The 24,114-nt window shown below is 34.5% G+C and overlaps 1 protein-coding gene across 3 annotated transcripts in view; it reads left to right on the forward strand.

The window, feature by feature from the left end:
• Window positions 1-24,114, forward strand: part of LOC128223771 (uncharacterized) — an 89,180-nt gene that overhangs the window by 2,588 nt on the left and 62,478 nt on the right. The window contains exons 1-15 of one of the 3 annotated variants that reach the window (XM_052933143.1): window positions 6,198-6,323; window positions 7,825-7,888; window positions 9,216-9,341; window positions 9,570-9,692; window positions 10,415-10,540; window positions 12,652-12,768; window positions 13,549-13,668; window positions 14,181-14,300; window positions 16,639-16,764; window positions 17,277-17,399; window positions 18,951-19,068; window positions 19,738-19,832; window positions 20,519-20,626; window positions 21,155-21,307; window positions 22,853-22,958. In XM_052933143.1, coding sequence (XP_052789103.1) covers window positions 7,828-7,888; window positions 9,216-9,341; window positions 9,570-9,692; window positions 10,415-10,540; window positions 12,652-12,768; window positions 13,549-13,668; window positions 14,181-14,300; window positions 16,639-16,764; window positions 17,277-17,399; window positions 18,951-19,068; window positions 19,738-19,832; window positions 20,519-20,626; window positions 21,155-21,307; window positions 22,853-22,958 — 1,622 coding nt within the window. In that variant the 5' untranslated portion in view covers window positions 6,198-6,323; window positions 7,825-7,827. Of the gene's footprint in view, window positions 1-6,197; window positions 6,324-7,824; window positions 7,889-9,215; window positions 9,342-9,569; window positions 9,693-10,414; window positions 10,541-12,651; window positions 12,769-13,548; window positions 13,669-14,180; window positions 14,301-16,638; window positions 16,765-17,276; window positions 17,400-18,950; window positions 19,069-19,737; window positions 19,833-20,518; window positions 20,627-21,154; window positions 21,308-22,852; window positions 22,959-24,114 lie in introns of those variants that run through there. The other 2 variants (XM_052933144.1, XM_052933142.1) reach the window with 2 other exon arrangements.

Raw genomic sequence — 24,114 nt, forward strand, 5'->3', positions numbered from 1 at the left:
GCATTTGGTATAAGGAGCTTATAACTGTATATATTCGGTTGTAACAAAACAGTGATTCTTTCTTATTTTCTCAGTAACGTATAGGGTTTGTTTAAACTAGACAAGTTGCAAAACACGAAGTGGGTGTAGCTGTATACATGTAACTGTTTACTTGAAAGTGTAACTGTGTACGTGTAGGCTAGCTGTGTACATGTATGTGTAACTGTAAACGTGTAACTGTGTACTTGAACGTGTCACCGTGTACGCGTGGCTGTTACATGTAGGCTAGCTGTGTACTTGTATGTGTAGCTGTATATGTGTAACTGTGTACTTGAAAGTGTAACTGTGTACTTGAAAGTGTAACTGGGTACTTGAAAGTGTAACTGTGTACGTGTAGCTGTATACTTGTAAGTTTAGCTGTGTACGTGTAGGTTAGCTGTGTGCTTGTACACGCAGCTGTATACGTGTAACTGTGTACTCGAAAGTGTAATTGTGTACATGTAGCTGTGTACTTGTACATGTAGCTGTATACGTGTGATTGTATTTGAAAGCGTAAATGTGTACTTGTAGCTGTGTACTTTTAGCTGTGTACTTATGTGAAACTGTGCACTTGTACGTGTAGCTGTGTACTTGAAAGTGTAGCTATATTTCTGTAGCTGTGTACGTTTAGGCTAGCTGTGTATTTGCACGTATAGCTGTATACGTGTAACTGTGACAGTGTCTACTTGTAAGTGTAGCTGTTTACTTCCGTGATGTAGTCTTGTAGATGTGTACTTGTAGCCGTGTAATTGTATGTGTAGCTGTGTTCGGGTAGATGTGTACATGTAGCCGTGTAATTGTATGTGTAGCTGTGTTCGTGTAGATGTGTACTTGTAGCCGTGTAATTGTATTTGTAGCTGTGTTCGTGTAGATGTGTACTTGTAGCCGTGTAATTGTATGTGTAGCTGTGTTCGTGTAGATGTGTACTTGTAGCCGTGTAATTGTATGTGTAGCTGTGTTCGTGTAGATGTGTACTTGTAGCCTTGTAATTGTATGTGTAGCTGTGTTCGTGTAGATGTGTACTTGTAGCCGTGTAATTGTATGTGTCGCTGTGTTCGGGTAGATGTGTACTTGTAGCCGTGTAATTGTATGTGTAGCTGTGTTCGTGTAGATGTGTACATGTAGCCGTGTAATTGTATGTGTAGCTGTGTTCGTGTAGATGTGTACTTGTAGCCGTGTAAATGTATGTGTAGCTGTGTTCGTGTATATGTGTACTTGTAGCCGTGTAATTGTATGTGTAGCTGTGTTCGTGTAGATGTGTACTTGTAGCCGTGTAATTGTATGTGTAGCTGTGTTCGTGTTGATGTGTACTTGTAGCCGTGTAATTGTATGTGTAGCTGTGTTCGTGTAGATGTGTACATGTAGATGTGTATGTGTAGCTGTGTACGTGTTGTTGTTTACTTGAAGCTGTATAATTGTAACTGTGTACTTGTAAGTGTATCAATATACTTGAAGCTATATATGTGTAGCTTGTTCGCGTAGGTGTGTACATGTGACTGTGTACGTGTAGCTATGTACTAGTACTTGAGCTGTGTACTCGTTTGTGTAGCTATGTACTAGTACTTGAGCTGTGTACTCGTTTGTGTATATTTGTACTCGTTTGTGTATATTTGTACTCGTTTATTTGTACTCGTTTGTGTTTATTTGTACTCGTTTGTGTTTATTTGTACTTGTATGTGTAGCTTTGTACTTGTATTTATGTACGTGAAGCTATTTGCATGTAGTTTTGTATAAGTCATATAGCCGTGCACATGTGCGTGTAACTGTGTACGTATGACTTTGTAATTGTAGCTGTATACGTGTAGTTGTGTACGTGTACCAGTGTACGTGTGTAGTTGTATGTGTAGCTATCTACGTGTAGCTGTGTACGAGCATCCATGTACGTGTAGCTATGTACATGTAGCTGTATACTTATACGTCATACAATTGGTAAGTGCGTCTTGCTATTTTTACAACGGCGAAAACTTGTCGCAAGTAAACATTATTAGCTTTGTTCAATAAAACAGATTTAAACCGCTTTAAAATTATTGAATGGTATGAAAAATGTTCGGTATAATATCAGAAATATAACACACCACTGAGGGTCATATGACATAACAAGGACCGGCCAGTCAGCCCCTGATGGTAAATGGACCGAGGCGTTACACACCTTCGGTGGCTGACTGTCCGGTCCTTATAATGTCACATGACCCTCAGTGGTGTGTTATATTTTTAAAATATATCTATAGGATGCAAAAATGTATAAATGAACTCACATTGAGATTTACAGTGGCCTTGTTCTTATTTTGTAACAGAAGCCCCCGGCAGCTGTTGCCTAGTTTCCTATGAGATGCTGGTAAACGTTAATTCTATTTAGTAAACAGCTTTCTTACAATGACAACAGTTGGTTTTCTATATGTGTATGTTTATTATATATATTTATAACGTGATATTAAGGCGTTATATGAGACAATAAGTCGATGTAGCGAGATGTTATTTCAATCGTTATTTCGAGATAATAAGTCGATGTAGCGAGATGTTATTTCAATCGTTATTTCGAGATGATAAGTCGTTGTTACGAGATGTTATTTCAATCGTTATTTCGAGATAATAAGTTGTTGTTACGAGAACTTGACTAAATGAGTCGTTGTAACGAGTCTCTAAGGCTTTCTAAAATAAACCAACATGACCTACTGAATAGGCTTCTTCAGTACGTCTCCCATTTAGTCATTCGGGAGACCTCGGCATTTTTTCATCGAAAACAACCTCGGATGTATGGTACATCAGTAGAAGAAGTTTACAAAATTTTAAATAACAGTATAAACTAATTGTAGTGTTTGAATGCCAGTGTATTTTGTATGTCTACGTTAAAATGATTGCCAGTGAATAGTTTTATTGCATAAATAATTAATTCCAAAGAGCAAAGTCATAATGTTGCAAAATCAAAATTACTACGCGACCTACTTCCAGTGTAGTTAAATGTTAAGATTTCTGACATTGTAAACCGTCCATATAAATCCGGTTGTTTTTATGGAAAATAGCCGAGGTGTTCCGAATGCCGTTTAATCCCTGTTTATCTTGGTAAACATTTGGTCGACTGTGCGTGTCCATTTAGTTTGCAGTGTTTACATCTGCCAGATCATTCGGAACTCCTCGGCCATTTTTTTCAAAAACAACCTCGGATGTATTTGGACGGTTTACATACTAAAAAAGTGGTACGTTTAAGTCCGCTGCAAGTAGATCGCGTAGTCATTTTATTTAGCAGTTAAACTTTGTGACTTAACTCTTGGGATATTTAATTATGTTTGCAATAATACAATTCAATGGCAATCAATTTAAACTTAGATCAATAAATACAACTACATTTAATTAATGATATAATTCAAAATTTTATGAACTACTTCAACTGATATACCTGCATACACCCGAGGTTGGTTTTGAAAAAAATGGCCGAGGAGTTCCGAATGCTGCCAGAAAAGAAATAAAACTTTGTATTTTTTGTATACAATTGATGTATATATTTGTTAAGGCATTCCAATAAATGCCCAATTACAAACATACGTGGTATTTGTTGATATATTACCAGCTAGAGATGTGACAGTCATTATGTACGTTGGATAACACATAAAGACAATATATTTATACAAACAGCGAGTTTTAAACAACAACGCATTATTGTAAAAATAATATATACTAATAATATATACTACCGAAATAAAGAATACTGGTTCTTCAAATAACCCCCAAAAGCATTTGTTAAAGGTGACTTAATCCCAATATGTTCAACGGACAAATTCTCATTTGGAATAGCTATAACGATTAAAACTCCAAACCGCTTAAAGGAGCTCGCTCATGTTTCGTAAAATGCGGAGGGTATATCACTAGGAGTGTTAAAACTTAAAAGATACCAAAAACTTGAACCTACAATCAGCAAGTTTTAAAGTTTGCTCAAATATCATCTTCAAGTTTCAAGTTTCAGGTTTATTTAACATCACTCATGTCATAAATTCATGACAAAAAAGCATAAGTACATATACAATACAACATAATATGGCATTACAAAATATATTGGACATAATCATTCACATTTTCTAAATATGAACACCTTTTATGTTATGTGCATTTTATATCGAAGACCACAATTTTCATTAGCGTTAATATCAGTTTTGAGCGATTTGTTGATGCGTGATAAGTTCATTGAAAATATCACGTGATGTTATCTATGATTTGATAAAAGGTTAAAATATCCATAACTAGTGAATACGTCCTGGTGGCCTAGTGGTCAAGGTGTCTGTTTTCTATTTTGCTTTCTTTGTTAAATGGGCAACCCACTGAAACCAAAACACTTTTTGTATACTATAATTGTATTTTTCTGCAATTTCGATATCATAGGATAGAATGATGATCAAATAAGTGTTTTCAGATGCATTACCGGGAAAATTTATTTTTGGTCTAAAATCATGAGCGTCCGCCATTCTCCTTTAATTTCCGTTAAGTAACGAAAACAACCGCTAAATTTCCATTTATTCAGTGGGGTTTATTAAGCGTGTTATTTATTCGCCTTTTGCTGACTTTGTAATCGTTTAGAAGACAAAAACACACAATCATTAGGACCGCACACATTAGACACTGTTTTTTTTGTTTCCCGCTCGTATGTATTTGTCGTCATTAAGTATTTAAGTTTCGTGATTCTCTGAATTCATAATTCTAAAATTCAGTAAAGCAATAAGATATAGGCCGAATACAAACTTATTTTAGAGAATAGGGAATATAGGGGGGATTTCTGTATGGTAATAATTGGTTTTGTTTACACGAGTGGCATTTAAGAATTTTAACCAAACAGAGGGTCACGATATGTCAATATATAGCACATTTACTTCCTTGTTTTTGAAATAATTCCATTGAAATAAAGAACCAAATACGCACGCATCTGATTCATATCCACATTTCTTTCAATAAAATTGTATTGGACCATAGAACCCAAAACATGTCTTTCAACTGGGTATGTTTATATCACGGTGCTGATTACGTTGTGGCACGACAATCGCAACAACTCGGCCATCTCCGGCAAACTTCGAGATACAACCGAAACACCTCGGCCGTTTTCTTACAGAATCTCAAAAAGTCCATCTCGAACCTTCCCGTAAATTGCACAGTGGCTTGATGACAAAGGCCCATTAAAGTCACAATAAATAATTTCAACTAGCCAAAATTATATTTTATACATACTTGAACATGTATATCACCAAAATAATACATTGCCATAAACATAAAACGAGATTTGACAAAATTCAAAAATACCCTATACTGTAATATGAAGTTTCATATTACAGTATAGGGTATTTTTGAATAAAATGGCATGAATGGGCGTCTTCCATTTCGGGTGATTAATCTTTAAAAATGAAGAAGTTTTATACGTGCCTATTAAAGGCATGTTAAACACATGCCTGTTTAAATGTACTCGCTCGGAAACAGACCATTTTTATGTTTACGGCATTTTTCTTATTTTAATAAATAACTAATAAAGATGACTTATATTTATTGAAAATAGTAGATATTTCAAACGATCATACAAACCAGATAGTAAGAAGTTAGTATCTTTTTATTTATACTTTGTATCTTTTAATTTATACTTGTATAATTAAAATAATAATGTGTGAAAAAAATATAAAAATAATTAAATCTGCCATGTTTACGGTATGAAGTGCGTCAATATATATGTTATCATACTTTTTTTTGTCATGTATTTGTGGCATGAGCTTAGTTGAAAAAATGAAAACTTGAAACCCTGCAGGTATATTTAGAACGATCACTTGACAGCGATTCAATTATAAATCAGTTGCGTAGATTTCCAAACTCCTCCTCGGATAACCCCCCCCCCCCCCCATCCCTAGTCACTAATTTAAAGAAATATTGAGTGACTTACTACAACATTTTTTTTTGTAAATGCAAATATTACAGTTCAGTTTGACGCCCAGTTAAGTATTAGATGAACGAAAAACATTTAAAACCGCCAATTTAACATGTATCATTACTAACATTACCCGTCTAGCAAAACGATGTTGATGTCATATTATACTTTTGAGTTATTTTTAGAATATTCCTTTTATGTTAAGATCACGATTTCATGATCTGAAAATCAATGTAGCTACCCGGGTTAAGCGGACTAGGCTACCATCTTAAATATATAGTAGGTTATATTTACGTACATTTCCGCTCGAACGAACATTAAACTCAAATGCAGTGAAAACTGTTGTCGTTAAAATATAGGACTTCATGTAATAATTGGATACTAATTAAGGCTATCTGTTGAATCTAGGTAACACGTAAGCATTTCATCTGTATATTGTTTAAAGCAATCTGTATTTTCCCGAAAATATCATGAACGTAAAAACATTTTCTATTTTTAATGTTCTTCTAAAAGTTTAGGATGTTTTTATATCATTATGAATTGTACGCTTGATTTAACTTTTTTTACAACTAACAATGCACATAGAACTAACACACATCACAGGATAAACTTTATAAAGTATGTTTTTTTATCGTCCGATTCAACAAGTATAAGCAGATAATGTATGTGTAGAAAACATGGATTTTGATGATGAATATATATGTTGAATAAAATATGTTTCAATCAGAACATGTTCATGATATACACAGGGTCGATTGTTTAGAACTATATATACTATGGTATAAACGTCATGCCGTTGTGTCCTGGGGCCATGATTACGAACAGTCTCAAGTCCAAGTCTAGAGCCAGACTCAGAAAAGCATTTTTATAAAGGATCACAATATCATATTTATTCCATTTCTTTTACAAAAAATATGTAAATAATAGTTAAACATTCAAATACTGATATATTTCAGCAAATTTTATCATCAATACTCTGATAGAAGGAAAGTTACATGAAATGAAGTTTTGCAATAATGAGTCTTGAGACTGAACTCAGACTTGAGACTGTTCGTAATGACTGCCCCAGAACTTTGCTGAAAACAACAACGTTTTTTACTTCTCTGGTCCCAGTTTCTCGAAACTTCTTAAGTCCCTTATAACAGGATTAAGCTAATCTCACTATTTTTGTTGTTCTATAAAATGTGTTATATTTACTTCTTCAAGAATTTTTAAAAATTATGTAGGAATAATCTGTATGATTATCAGAATAAACATTTTTTCATTTATCAAAATCCATTTTCAGTATGTGTTTTGGCTAATTGAAATAAGCGACTTAAGCCTGTTAAGCTTAAGAAGTTTCGAGAAATTGGGGCCAGATCATCTCTTCGGTGACGTTTAAACGTTATCAACGATGTTGTTAATTACGTTGTTAAAATGAACGAAGTTCGGAACAATTCGCTGATATAACATAACGTTGTTATGTTAGGGGAATGTTAAGATCATTTTTAGCGTCTTTCGCAAGCTTATGTTACAATCTATGTCACTTATGGAGGTCAAAACTCGTATGTTATTCTGAGTGCAGCCTTAACCTCGAGTCTGGCCCGAGACTGATATTCCGTCTACCATATGATAGATCCTGGTTTCTACCGTAACATGGCAGGTCAAGGTTACACAAAGAGGTCATCCTACTCATGCAAAGATGGTAAAGAAACAATGACAGTTTTAGCCAGAAGTCTTTCATGAGTAAGCGAAATCTTTAGATGACACTATTTGAGGATATAAACAATTTGGCGTTCCGACACTTTGGCGTTCCGACAGCCTTCTGACACTTTGGCTTTCCGACACTATGGTGTGCGGGTGTATTAATCACAGTCACAATATTAAACACAATCTTTGGCAGTTGTAATGTACTTCATATCTGTCTATCGTTGCAGCTGATGGCGTGGCAGGCAGTTATCGCGCTGCTGTGCCTGGCTGTGTGCCAGGTCAACGGACAAGGTAATTATATAAGACACTCATATCTTAAAATCAAAGCACCGATGGTACTGATGGATGGTTAATGAAAATAAATAAATAACAAAGCATTTGTATATGAGAAATATTGCGTTCTGTTAAAAGATATTCCAGTGGACCTATAACTTTTACAACTCGTATACTTGATATAGAATTTAATATTCGGTCCATATCTTATTTTCCTTGAAAAAATATTAAAACTAATCAAATTTTTCAATTATTATTCAATTTACATGTACATGTAGTTGACTGTCTTACATTATGCATTGCTGTGTCATTTTTTTAATGTGTTTACAAACAAATATCGCACACTAAAAAAATTGGAAAACAAACTTTCTGTTTTGGAAAGATAGTTTAAAAACTCATAACCATAAGCATGTTTAATCGATGGTCTCATTTCCTGAAACTTGGGTAAGACTCAAACACTTCTAGAAAAAAATTGATTAAAAATTAAAACATAGTATCTTGTGCACCCTGCCAAAAACGTAACTCATGGGGACCTTTTTCACAGTAATCCCCCCTTGTTCATTTCTTATTTAAATTTTGTCCTGGCTTTTTACTAGATCAATAAATTAATTGAAACTGGGAACATAGATAGATAGTGAGGTGAAGAGGTGAACCCTTAAAGAATTATTCCTCTGGAGCACTTTATTGCAGAAAAAATTCCCCTTGTTTTTTATAATGTGCAACAATGTTTGTCCAGACACTTACTCAAAAACTACTTGAAGAAATTCAAATTCATTGAAACTTCTTTTTCATAAACTGTCATTTCAGATTGTCTTAAGTAAAGTTAAGTTTGTTTTACTCTTCCTTTAATATAATCTTTCTTTAACTAAGCTCACTATTAAGGGGAAACACCAGTCGTTTAAGTAATACAGGTGGGACGTCCGTACTCCATTGTGTGTCATCGTCAATACTAAATGCCTCTAAATGCTTAAAATGATATCTACATGTACTCCCAAACCATAGGCGGGGCCAATTTTGATATAACTTTACAGGGATGTTTCTAAAATTAATTTTAAAATGATGGTTAGAAAAAGTAAATTCTGGTTACCATGCCAATGAAAATAAAATAATACAAAACTACTGGTGCTACATGAACTTCAATTGAGTTTACAGTAATGAACATAGAGTCACTGTCACACTCCCTCTTCCAACATTACTTATGTACTAATGTACTATTACAATTTGAAGATTATGTGTAAGATAAAACATATCTAAAGTTCCCTGGAGGGCCTAGGCATGCATCTCCATGGACTGGTAAAAGCTTTGACAATTTGATATACAGTTTGCTTCATTTTGCTATTTGTAGACCCTGCTCAGATGTGTACTGGCATTGGGGGTGAAGTCAAAGACTGTAGTGCTTGCAATGGAGGGTGCATCAAGGACCAGAACATAGACACTCCATTAGGCTGCTGTGTGGGCAACAACCTTATCAGTATGTTTATTCACTGATGTTCCAGATCACTGTCTGTGTCTTAAAGTGAAATGATATCAGTGTTGATTATATGCTGGGAGAAATTTAAACGTGTCATAATTTATAAACATTCATAACAAAAATATTTAACAACAAAAGCTGATTATTGCTACATTGTGACAATTTCTGTGCCTTAATTATACTCTACGATTACTTTGTTTGTTCAACTTTCCTTCATTTGCCTTGTAGATCCGAATCAGTGTTCAGCCATGATGGGAATAGTCAAGGACTCGTGTAGCGCTTGTTCTAATCAATCGTGCGCTACCTTGTCAAGTGACAAAGCTTGTTGTTTTGAAAGGCCAGACACCCCTTGTAAGCATAATTTTTAATTTAATGGTCAAGGAAGAGACATCCAACTTTGTTTTCTGGTCAAAAAGTTTTAAAATAGATGACTTTGAGGGTGTACACCCCTTTCCCTTGCATTCAGAATAATCTGAATAAACCTTTTAGACCCCCTTTGAGTCCTCAGAACTCCTTAAGAAGCACTGTCCTTAAACAAATACTGCTTACCAGAAACAGGGGTGGGGGAACAGGAAGGTTTCAACCCTAACTATTTACATAACAAAACATGTGTGGTTCTTCTGAACAGTAATTGTACATTAATTTCTAAGATCTTATGTATTTGATTTTGATAGTAATTGTTGCTGTTAAAGCTGCACTCTCACAGATTGAAGGTTTTGACAACTTTTTTTTTGTCTTGAACAAGCCAATTTTTGCGGAAATCCATGGAAATCAGTTATATTGGACTGCTGACAAAAAATAACGGTTTAAGCCATAGAACATTAATTTTTAAATGGAAATATGGAAATCAACGATCTGATTTTTTTGTCAGCAATCTTATATCATTGGTTTGCAGATATTTACGCAAAAATTTGCTCTTTCCAAATAATTGTAAAAATGGTATATCTGTGAGAGTGCAGCTTTAAGACTTATAATGTCTACTATATCAGCTTTATCTATGGTTTATTTGTTTATACACACACACACTACATGCCTGAAAAATGGAATGTCTTTTATTCACTTGCAAATATCAGCTGTGGAAGATGTGAAAAAATGTGCAGCAGCCAAAGGAATAATCAAGGAGTGTAAAGACTGTGACACCGGCTGCTTCAGCGGAGAAAATGGCGGGTCTATGGGCTGTTGCATTCCTACTGTTACAGGTATTACCTTTACATGTATATAAGAGATATGTGAAACAGGACAAGTATGTGTAATCATTCATGTACTCATACTTGAACTCATATGTGTACTCATGTGTGTACTCATACTTGCACTCATGCCTGTTCTCATATGTGTACTCATACTTTCACTCATATGTGTACTCATATGTGTACTCATGTGTACTCATACTTGTACTCATGCCTGTACTCATATGTGTACTCATACTTGTACTCATGCCTGTACTCATATGTGTACTCATACGTGTACTCATATGTGTACTCATATTTGTACTCATGCCTGTTTTCATATGTGTACTCATACTTGTACTCATGTCTGTTTTCATATGTGTACTCATACTTGTACTCATATGTGTACTCATATTTGTACTCATGCCTGTTTTCATATGTGTACTCATATTTGTACTCATGCCTGTTTTCATATGTGTACTCATACTTGTACTCATGCCTGTACTCATATGTGTACTCATACTTGTACTCATGCCTGTTTGCATATGTGTACTCATACTTGTACTTATGCCTGTTTTCATATGTGTACTCATACTTGTACTCATACGTGAACTCATATGTGTACTCATACTTGTACTCATACGTGTACTCATATGTGTACTCATATTTGTACTCATGCCTGTTCTCATATGTGTACTCTTACTTGTACTCATAGGTGAACTCATATGTGTACTCATACATGTACTCATGCCTGTACTCATATGTGTACTCATACTTGTACTCATACGTGAACTCATATGTGTACTCATACTTATACTGATGTGTGTACTCATGCCTCTACTCATTTGTGTACTCTCTCATACATATACTCATATGTGTACTTATATTTGTACTAATATGTGTACTCTTACATGTTTTTTTGTCATAAAAAAACTAAAATACACATATACTTTTTTTAAATCTGCCAGTTTTTGATGGAGTTATGGCCGTTTGAAATTGTCAATTTTATCATTTTTTAGCTAATATAGGTCAAATTCAAAAGGCTTGTTGGTGTTATGCTCAAATTGTACAAGAGAACCCTTCTTACTGTTTATAACCTGCCTCCAGGAAGTACATATATTGTGGTACAGTTAATTTTCAATGCAATGAGTGCTCTCTGCATGGTGGTTTCAAAATTAGTGGAAGCAAAATTCTATCCACACGAGAGTAAGAGGGGTTCTTTTGTACGTTGGGTGCATTTAATCATCCAGCCTTTTGAAATTCATATGTACAGTTGAGCCCTTTTGGCTCTAACTCCCAGGGACCGGCAAAAATACCTCAAGCCACAGGAAATTCGAGCCTTCAGTTAAAAGAAATCGGTCCTTAAAATCTAGTTCGAGCCAACGAGGAATTCGAGCCAAAATAATTTGAGCCAACGGGGTTCGACTATATATATATATAGGTCTTAAAGAGATAAAGAATATGTTATTCACACTGATTCTAAAAGACCGGAACATTTTATTAATGATCATCAACTAGTATATATCTTTTGAAATGAAAATGTCAAGATATTGAGTTGGTGTTGGTGTCTATAGAAGCTGGCTGAGCATTGATGACTTTGTTATGCAAAATATTTTACGTTGGCCATTCATGACCAGTATACACTAAAAATGTTAAAGTCTGATAATATCTAAATGAAACTTGGTAAACATGTTGCCTAGGACACTACAAACATGTATAGGAAGGACCATGAATCTGCCTTTAATAATTGCTGCGTTATGCCAACATACACTCTGTGAGTCCTTTTTTTTAATGAATGAGCTTCCAATAATATTTTTAACAGCTGTTGATTGTCAAAGTGGGCAAAAAACCCATTATTTTGTGTTTGGTTGACTTAATTAAAAAGTGAGCTAATTTTGAAAAAAATAAAAATAAAATTTTATGACGTTACATAATTTCACGGATTTAATAGTCCTTATTTCTTTACAGTAGAACCATTAATTAATTGATGCCTTCTTAGTGACATAGGTCATTCATTTATACTTACCTTCAAAGAGAAGACATATATGTAGGAATTTTATTGGATCACGGTAAAATGGTCTTAACACATGTTATATACATTGTACAAAGATAATTTAATATTTGGTATGTGTTTTCTGTGACAGCTGACATGTGCCAACGAGATGGTAAACTTGGAACCACATGTAATGATTGTGAGGATGACCAGGAATGTGCTCATCTTCCTGAAAATCGTGTATGCTGCTTACCGGAGGCCGAGGATGGTAAGGATTGTTATTGTGATATATATTACTATAATATTAGCCTTAGTGGAAATGATGTTAAAGTTTAGGAAAAGACATGGTTGGACATGCTGCTTTGCACTGTTTAGGCCAATATAAAATAATTGCTAGATTTTCATCCAAAATATTTTTTAAATGGATATTGATCCAGGGTGACATTTTATTTTTATTTAGTTTTCTTAGGTGACTGTTTCACCGTTGATTATGAGTTCTTGCTCTTTCTAACTACATAAGGGACTATATGCATGTGTTTTAGACGAACCACAAACACGATCGTAACAGTACGTGTCAGTCCTTTAAATTTGGCTTAACGTACAACCATTTATGACCTAACTTGGTGTCCCAAAAGTGAGGACGGGCATATTTGGGGACTATTGGCGCTCTTGTTATTCAATTTAGCATATATATTTAATGCTGTGCGGTACAATACTGTTGTTATCTTGCCAACTGCAGATCAATATTGATGATGTTATGATTATTATTTTACATCATTATCATTATAATGTGCTTGGTATAATTCTGCCATTTCATTGGTCTAGAGGCAGTCACATGAAAAACCCTAGAAAGAGATATCCATGGGCAAAAGTGATAATTTCGTAAACAAACTTGTGTGTGTAACAAGACCTGTAGCCAATCTCTTTGTACACTTTTAAGGGCGATATGAGCAACTGCATGAAGAAATTTTATGTACATAATTTCATAAGCATAGTGTTTTGGCAATATAAATATCTGTATTAATAGTAACAATACCTTCTTTACCAGCTGACGTAAAGATGTGTACAGATAATGGAGGCATGATTAAAGACTGTAGTAATTGCACTGGAGGGTGTGTCAGGGATATGGGCGAAAGTATGGGCTGCTGTTTTGGTGAACGTCTTACCAGTAAGTGGAATTTTTTTATAACCTATTTATTATACACTGATTTTGAAACAGATTTTGCAGCATTGAATTACTCACTCTGATAGGTATGAATTGTTGCAAGAGAGTGTGGTTTTGTTTTGTAAGTAAAACTTAGTATTATATGAACAACCTACTTGTCTGATTTGGTGTCACTTAAAGAAGCCAAACTCATTTAAGGCAAGACTGAGAATCAAACCAATGCAATATTGGTGGAAAGCAAATGTACTAACCACTGCACTACCATTACAATTTCAATCTCTGTGAGTACCGTATATGATTATATTATGTCCTATTAACATGCAAAATACACCCACAAAAAGACACCCATCGCGTCTATTTGCGTGTTTAATAGGACTTTTACGGGGATATGTTGAATTGAGCAGAAAACCCCTATCTTATTGTTGCTGATGGAATGTTCACCTTTTTCTTTGCTTTGAAGGAAACACTTAATACATATATTGATTTCAATCCAATTTTATTATTTCATCCTGTAGGTTCAGGTGAATGCACAGGGATGCTTGGATTAGTTAAGGAATCATGTAGCAACTGTGCCGATCAATTGTGCTCTACTCTGACAGATGAACAAAATAAAGCATGTTGCTTTGAAAGAGAATGTAAGTTTATATTAATGATTGTTTTATATAAATTGTTATACCCCACCATATGGTGGTGGGGGCGATATAGGAATCACCTTGTCCTATTCATCTGTCCGTACATCTGTCCCTCCATCCATAATTCCATCCATATGTCTTTCAACATTTGGATAAGTCTAAATGTTCTCCATTTCTTCAAATATTTTTGAGGAATTGACTTCAAACTTTATACACGTATTTACTGCCTTGAAGAGAAGTGTTGTGCAACATTATCTGGTATGTAGTATTTTCAGCTTAAGTATTTGAATAATAAGGAGCGATATATACAACTCTCTCATGTGTCTGCATAACAATTTGGTTAAGGTTTTGCATGTAAGCACCTTTGAGACATTAACTCAGCAAATACATCATGTATTGCATTGAAACTTTCGATATGTCTTCCCAACTATCTAAACTACTTAGATAATTAAGCTTGAGAACATTTTTTTTGTATATAATGCAAATAATAGGCCTTTATTATTCGACTCAAAAATTCTGGTCAAGGTTTTGCATGTATTATTGGACTTCTGGTTAAGGTTTTGCACCTTACCACTTTTAAGTCACTATCTCAGCAAATACATCATGTAATGCATTGAAACTTTACACAAGGGCTCACCACCAACCAACCTATTTTCATAGTCAAGTTAGATAACTCTATCTTGCATATAATATAAATTTTGTCCCTATTATTCGACCTAGAACTTATGTTTAAGGTTTTTTGCATGTAAGCAGATTTAAGTTGATATCTCATCAGCTACTACATGTTTGTATTGAAACTATATACAATCAAGTAGGATAACTCCATCTTGCATGTAATGTAGGTTTAAGTTGATATCTCAGCAGCTACTACATGTTTGTATTGAAACTATATACAATCAAGTAGGATAACTCCATCTTGCATGTAATGTAGGTTTAAGTTGATATCTCAGCAGCTACTACATGTTTGTATTGAAACTATATACAGTCAAGTAGGATAACTCCATCTTGCATGTAAGCAGATTTAAGTTGATATCTCAGCAGCTACTACATGTTTGTATTGAAACTATATACAATCAAGTAGGATAACTCCATCTTGCATGTAATGTAGGTTTAAGTTGATATCTCAGCAGCTACTACATCTTTGTATTGAAACTATATACAGTCAAGTAGGATAACTCCATCTTGCATGTAAGCAGATTTAAGTTGATATCTCAGCAGCTACTACATGTTTGTATTGAAACTATATACAATCAAGTAGGATAACTCCATCTTGCATGTAATGTAGGTTTAAGTTGATATCTCAGCAGCTACTACATGTTTGTATTGAAACTATATACAATCAAGTAGGATAACTCCATCTTGCATGTAATGTAGGTTTTGCATTTAAATAAATTTGACAGTGATCCAGGCCTGTTTCATCAGAGCCACTGTGTATTTCATCAAAACTTTCATAATGTTATGATTTATATTTAACCATCCTATTTTGTTTTATTTAACTTATAGCAAATGTAATGTTAACAATCTTGAATGCATTTTTGCATTTTTTGTGTGTTTATTTGGATGAAAGACAGTTGGTACATGTAGTTTTATAACCTTGAAGCTGTCAGCCACAGCGTGATTGGCCACGACTGTAGTCACAAATAGTTCAAGACAATCACATGAAACTTTGTGAACTTCTTGAATTTGTGTCTCTTTTCAACAAAGAAAGAAGAGAGGTGATGGCATTTGCCTGCAGCAAAGTGCCCTTGTTGCATTTTGGTTTGGTTTACTTATTACTTTACAACAATTGTGAAACTGAAGTTACTACGTTACATTATATCGATCACTTTCGTTTGCTTGATGATTTGGTTTACTTATTATTTCACAACAATTGCGAAACTATAGTTACTACAACATTATATCGATCACTTTCGTTTGTGTGATGATTTGGTTCACTTATTATTTCACAACAATTGTGAAATTAGTGACTACAACATTATATCAATCAATCTCGTTTGCTTGATGATTTGGTTTACTTATTATTTCACAATAATTGTGAAACTAGTCACTACAACATTATATCAATCAATCTTGTTTGCGTGATGTTATGCAAGAATGTGGTCTTATGCCATGGGGGAAACTGGAATAGCCAGAGGAAACCCACTTGTCCAGCTTGGTGACCACAAACCAAACTCACATGTGTGCCCAGGGCGGGAATCGAACCCAAGATGCCTTGGTGAGAAGTGAGTGTTCGCTAACCACTGTGCTATCAGGACATTTTGATTAACCAATGATTTTGGTTTAAAAAAACTCCTTGCAGAAATAAAGCATTTTAAAATACAGTATTTGTTAATATCAACAGGGGAAGAAGATATGCGTAAATGTGCAAAAGCTGGCGGACAAACAACGGAATGTGATACATGTTCTACTGGTTGTTTCAAAGGAGATAGCGACGGACCTTTTGGGTGTTGCATTCCTACAGTTACAGGTAATAATTATTTTTTCTTGGTTATCTACACCCATGTTTTTCTTCTAATTTTATTTCGCCGACTTGATGCTAAGCATCAACTTTTTTCTTGTCATATTTGTTGTCGTCTGCTGATTCTTATCGTACCCTATTTTCTACTGCCCATATATCTAAATCCATCAATTGATGTTAGTAACATACCTTGGACATAAAATGTAAACAAACTTAGCAATTTCGGCCTGAAATGGATTTTGGAAAAAAATGTCAAAATCCTAATACTATAGATAAGGCACAAATATATTATTTATGGGAGAAAAGTATATCCTATGCCCAGTGATCTACGGTTGTCAGGGGTTAAGTTTTAAGTAAAATAGTTATAAAACAACATGATATTATATAATTTTATATAAACCTTAGTCAAATAAAAGACATATTCGCAAGAATATTATTGGATTACCATAAAATGGCCTTAAAAACATGTGATTCATTATACAAAGATGATTTTAAAATGTGGTCTGTGTTTTTTGTGACAGCGACTATGTGCCAGCAACATGGTAAACTTGGTTCCTCATGTGATGATTGTGAGGATGAAGATGAGTGTGCTCATCTTCCCGGGAATAGTATATGCTGCTTACCCAAGGCGCAGGATGGTGAAGGTCTCATTTTTGTCATTTATTCACTTTTGTATTTTGCCCTTAGTGGAAATAATGTCAAAGTTTTGGAAAAGAAACAAATGGACATGCTGCCTGCATTGTTTAGGCCTATATAAATGAATTGCTAGATTTTCATCCAATTTTTTAGCTCGACTATTCGAAGAATAAGGAGAGCTAAACTACTCACCCAAGCGTCGGCGTAACACCTTGGTTAAGGTTTTGCATGTAAGCACCTTTAAGTCTTTATCTCAGTAAATACATCATGTATTGCATTGAACGTTTAGATATGTATTCCCAACTATCTAACCTACTAAATTAACAAAGTTAAATAACCCTTTTTTGAATATAATGCGAATTATTGGCCTGTATTATTTGACTTGGAAATTCTGGTTAAGGTTTTGCATGTCACAAAGCACACATAGGTTAATATCTCAGCAACTACTTGGTTTATTGCATTGAAACTTTATACAATGGAACTTAAGCATCCAACTTACTTAATTAATCAAGTAAGATAACTCTAGTTTGCATTTAATGCAAAATAAATGCCCTTTATTATTTGACTTCAAAATCTGGTTAAGGATTTGCATGTAACCACATTTTAGTCAATATCTCAGCGAATACATCATGTATTGCATTGAAATTTTAGATATGAATTCCCAACTATCTAACCTACTAAATTAATGAAGTTAGATAACATGTTTTTGAATATAATGCAAATTATGGGCCTTTATTATTTGACTTGGAAATTCTGGTTAAGGTTTTGCATGTCACAAAGCACATATCTATAAGTTAATATCTCAGCAACTACTTGATGTACTGCATTGAGACTTTATACAATGGTACTCAACCATCCAACCTACTTAATTAACCAAGTAAGATAACTCTTGTTTGCATTAACTTCAATTTAAGGCCCTTTTTTATTTGACATAGAAATTCGAATACATCATGTATTGCATTGAAACTTTATACACAGGCTCACATTCAACCTTTTTAATAAATCAGGAAAGATAACTCTATCTTGCATATTACATAATTTTTGCCCCTTTATTATGCGACTTAGAAATTCTGGTTAAGGTTTTGCATGAATGCACACATATATTAATATATCAGCGACTACTTCATGTATTGCATTGAGACTTTATACAATGGTACTCAACCACCCAACCTACTTGAATAACCAAGTTAGAAAACTGTATTTTGCAAATAATCGCCCTTTATTATTGGACTTAGAAATTCTGGTTAAAAATTTGCATGTAACAACATTTATGTCAATATCTCCGCAAAAACATTATGTATTGCATTGAAACCTAATCTAATTTTACAGTGATCCACGTTTTGCCAAAACCTTTCAAGCCTTACACTGAAAAGCGGCGGAGTAGTCAAGCGCGCTTTCTCATGTGTGACAGCTTTTGTTTTTAATACTATAGATAAGACGCAGGCATACAGCAGACCATTACAGTGATATATTATAATAGCAATAATATTTAATGTATGCTACGTAATTGTGTACAAGATGTTGATATCCTTTAATCCTTGTATTGCCCTGATTTCCAGGAATGTGTGACCTCGAGAACTTACTTGCGTTCATCGCCAAGAACCCTTCAACCTACGCCTGTCTTCAGAACATGAATTCACTCTTTGATGGGACAATCTCCAAACAGGATGCATGCGGGTTAAAAACAATTATATTTTTTTACTGTAGACTACTAAAATTTTGTGATGTCCTTTTTTTGCTGTTTATATATATATAGTTGGATGACGTTGTTCTTGATGGTGTGATGTCATCATTGAAATGCAATGGCAGATTGAATCTAGGTTTAAGATTTTGGACCTTATTAATTGCTGACAAATCAGGACAATTAAAGCATTGCAAATTTTAATGGACCAACATAATAGCTAAATGGCGAAGAAGTTGGTTTGGACTGTAAAATTGATTGGCAAATAGAATGACAGGTATCACTAAGGCTTGTCTAAAAACTATATTGAATACCACTCCTTATCTTGCAATCCCTGGAGGTCCTGGGATCGAATCCTGGCTGAGCTTCGAATCTGAACTCCTTTTTATTTCTTTTTTTGTTTGTTTTCATTGTGTTTTTTTCCAGATATTTAGAGTTTATTTCACTTCTTATACTTGTAAATGTATCACAAATTTTTCAAAAGAGTTTCATGTTTGATTTCTCAAATACTGCATCTTAAGAGTCTATTGCTGATAATATTTAAACACATAGGCTACTTTGATCGCCAGTTTAATTTCTCTCATGTTTGTTATTTATCTTTGACTGATATATAAAATGAAACTACATACCGGTAATGCTCTAATTCTGAAGAATTATTATTTCAGTGTGTTTTGGGATGGTATGCAGTGTTTTACACAACTCTACCTTCAGGGGTCTATGGGCACGATTACTCAAGCTGCTTGTTTCAAAGATCTCAAAGGTACACTTAATAATTACCCCTCCAATGGACTTGATACCTCGTGGAAGTGATCAGGGCCATTACAAACAATTTACGGACCCAGATAAAAAACAAAAACTGGCCTGTTTAAGAGTATCCAGTATGGCACTGTTTATATGATGCTTATTTAATAATTACCTACTTTTTGGTGTGTTGTCTGCGTAGCATGGATGACACATAGAGACTGTTTTTTTCCTTTAAGAGTCTTCAAACTTGGCATGCACACTGTCATGATCAGTGTCCGCTATTGGTTCTAGGTCAACGAGTCAAGGTCACGGGCAAATTTCTTGTAAACTAAGAGTTAGACTGTCTCTATAAAATCTTGCCTTGACTTTTCCTTTGGAGTAGCTGTCATATCTTTAGTTTTAATCAAATATGGGTTTTTATGTTGTTGTTTTTTGTCTTATGTCATAAGTGTCAGAAACATCCCTCCTGGATTTAGTGTCCATCTGTCTTATTGACCTTTTCCTAAAGGTGGTCACGTATACAGGTTTGACTGTATTAGTAATCAGCAAACACTACCCTTATTAATGATGCCAGAATTACCGGTACATGGTGTTACCAGACATCTAAGTTCAGCATTTATAATTGCAAAATATTGGCTCAATGTTACAAGACAAGCTAGTTTATACATCTGATACCTGAATAACCTATTTTTTTCATTTTAGATGACATAATGGAAGAGAAGGATGGATATCAGAAAATCAGAAGGGCGCTAATCAAGGAGTTTAGAATGGCAATCATCGTACCAGGCTTTGTTGCTACCAAATGCGAAGGTAAAGGGTCAGCTATTTTACTTTTTGACACGGCTTTGTGATTGCAATTACTCTAGCAAAAATGGCACCTTGTTTTGCTATAAGAATACTGCATGATAAAGAGAATCAAATGATTTTGAGATTCTACCTACTCAATAAAGACAATTTTTCTTCTGGCGTAGCACCCCCTTATGTGCAACATGCCACAAAATTCCCCTTTAAATATCGCGTACAGATGTGTACCTTTGTTTTCTTCATAATGATTATTGAAGCTGGTGGCCATTTAACTGTCATGCCAACTATTAAAGGGGCTGTTCCCTACAGTCTGAGCTTGTTTCAGTTAATTTACCACGGAGAACTGTTTTATAATACCTTAATCTGTCATAATATTGTGGAATCATGGAGTATGTTTTTAAAAAAAAAGACAAACGTTTATAAAGGGCTTTGCTTTGCATTGCTCTTGTTAAAACATGAAAGGGGAGAGATTATATTAACTATATATAATACTGTTTATTTTTATTATCCTTACTTACAATTGGTATTTAATAGAGAGCTGGAATGTTCCTTGCCCCATGTTAGAGCGGGACGAGGATTCGGGCTTATGTCCCCAGGAGTGTGGGAGTGCATCATCATGTGGAGATGGAAAGGTGTGCTGCCCCTTCTCATGCGGGGAAGACAGTTCGGGAAATCTCTGCGCACCAGGTTGGTTTAATTTATATGACCCTTAAATTTCATTAAGTACGCCTTCAATGAAGTCCCCTTTGAATTTGTTTGTTCAAAGTTTTAATGTGATTAGTACATTTCTGCTTGGTTAAAGTTTTATGAATATTCATATTATGATGGTTTGTTGATGTGTCAATTGCGTATGGGGCTTTCTGAGGTATTCCATCCCACATATAATTTATCACTTAATTCTTGTTATTTAGACCATAATATTAAGTATATTCAGTATGCTAAGTGGACCCATGATATATTGGTATCATTAAAAAGTTTTTGGAAGTACATCCGGAAGACTATCTGCTACAGTACTGTTCAGACCAAACTTTACAGTCTTGTGCACTTGGAGTGCACTCCTTGTAAACAGGTTGTGCACTATGGATAAACTAATGTAGTCTTAAGTTTATTAGATAAGCCAGTATTGATTTTCCTAGTCCACTCAGATTGGCCTTACTCTATTGATTTAATTTCACTGATAAGATCATTTTCTCTACCAGTTCATTGTTCAACTTGTGATAAAATATTTTAGTATACTGTATTTATTGATGACTTTATGATGTAAATCATTTAATGGGCCAGTATCTAAAGACTTCCCGTCAATTACTGCTCATATTTGTATGTAAAATAAAAAGAAATCAAGCCTGACTGTTAAATCATGGACAAGTTATGTACAAATTAGGAAGAGGTTTCTGTCAAATCAGGAAACTTCTTCCATACAATACCTATAAGGCTTATAAGGATTGTTTTCTCAATGAAAAAAGGATTCACTATAGCTAGAATGACCAATGAGGTTGAACTATTTTTGTTATTCATAATCTTTTGTTGCTGATTTGCCATCATGCAGGAGGTGGTATTAATGCACCAAACCTGTTGTGACCAAGAGAAAACTAAGAACCATACAGGGAATATTAAATTAATTAATAGAAATATTGACAGTCTATATTTAGATCTGGATTATGAGAAACCTCAGTATCTATGAAATATAATAAAATTGTTTCGTGGATGTCTGTCTGGGTCAATGAGAGACTGTCTATTTATAGGTCAAATAATAATATGCCTTATTCACCAATGGAATAACGGGGATAGCTGGGGAAATGGGCCATGTTTAAACATACCAGGCGGCCCGGTAGTGCCGGGTGAATGCGATGGTTTTGTCTCCGCGCCTTAAATAGCGGGAATGGGCATAACCTAGGGTCCCTGGGGTGCGGGGGCATTTGCCAGAGATTTTACCAGCGGTTTTTCCCTGTAGGGCGGGGATTTTACCCAGGCTTGGCTGGACTTAAAGTCAAAGTCTTTGCTATTCTCCAGACCTTGGGGGCCGTGGTAATACAATTGACTGGTGCATTATTTAGAATTGAAAATGTATGTCATGATGTGTAGTAACTCTATGTGAAGAATAAATGAGAAAAAAATAACCATAATTTCTTCTTGTGGTTTTTAACTGAGGTTGAACCACAAGTGTGGAAATGTAGATGTTGACTCATTAATATCAATAATGATAACTTAAACTGTCTGTTTTTTTGCTTTCAGACATGACAAAGTGTGCAAACGTAGATGATATCACCACATATGCATTCAGTTGTATAGAACTATTTGGAAAACTTATTGGTGAAAGTGACTTTGAAAGTTTTTGCAAGTAAGAGGTTTACGCACTCTGTTCTTCTAAATATACCCTACATTTAGAATACAACCTACATTTTCAGCCATTGAAATTGTAGATTGGCAATCATTAAGAACTAGGCTAAATCATTAAGAATTTCAAAATTTGTGTGTGTTTAATTTAGGGCCTCGCTTATGTTATTTTTTACAAAATTCTTTTTCACAGTTATGCATCTGAAAAAAATAATTAAGGTACAGACCTATTTTATAATCGACTTACCTAAGCTATTCAAAATGGTGGACTTCAAAGACAATATTTGAGCTAATACCAACATTTGGTGAAGAGTTCCAGCTGTCAGTATCTTAGTTTTAACAATCCTTATGATTTGCCACACTTTATTTCAAAAAATGCAATTTTCAAAACAGGAGCGTCAGTCCCTTAAAAAAAGGGTTGGCTTAGTATTGGTACTCATCCAGTGCACACTATTTGCTTCAGATTTTGTGCTGACAATGTGTCAGCCAGTGATGTTTTATTCTTAGTTAGTTAGATGACCTGAAGTTAAATCTCAATGATTGAAAAGGGGTCCTTTCGCTACGCTCCCTCTGCCCTTTTTTTGTCATTAAGATTTTACTCCATGTCATCTAAGTTTTACTGAATGTTTCCACTAATCATTTTAAATTTGTTTGTAATAAAATTGCTAATGAATGGATGCATTGTCGAATGTATAACAGTGTGTGTATACCACGTGATAAATTGCGTCATAAATGCTACGTCTGAAAGCAACATTTTGCTTCGAATGAAGACTTTAAACAAAGATAACTTTAATATTTATTCACCATTTTAAATGAAAAAAAGTGCCGTCTATGCCGCTTACAGAGCCCCACCTTTGGTGTTTTACCAGAATTTGATGCAGAATTCAGTTTCATAAAACACTTCGACAAACCAATTTCACAAAACGGATGTCAGACGGAGCACTGTCAAAACATTATCCTCATGGAAACAGGTTTGTCGAAGTGTTTGATGAAACTAATCACCTTATCAAACTCCGGTAATAAAACGAAGGCGGGACTCTTCAAGTGGCATAGACTGCCCTTTGTTTCATTAAAATGGTGTAGTTAAAGAAAACATATCTTCGTTTTAAGTCTTCATTTTAAGCAGATATTGCCTTCCGACGTAGCATAATTATATGACG

This window comes from Mya arenaria, chromosome 17 (genome assembly GCF_026914265.1).
Source record: "Mya arenaria isolate MELC-2E11 chromosome 17, ASM2691426v1".
NCBI classification, from domain to species: Eukaryota; Metazoa; Mollusca; class Bivalvia; order Myida; family Myidae; genus Mya; species Mya arenaria.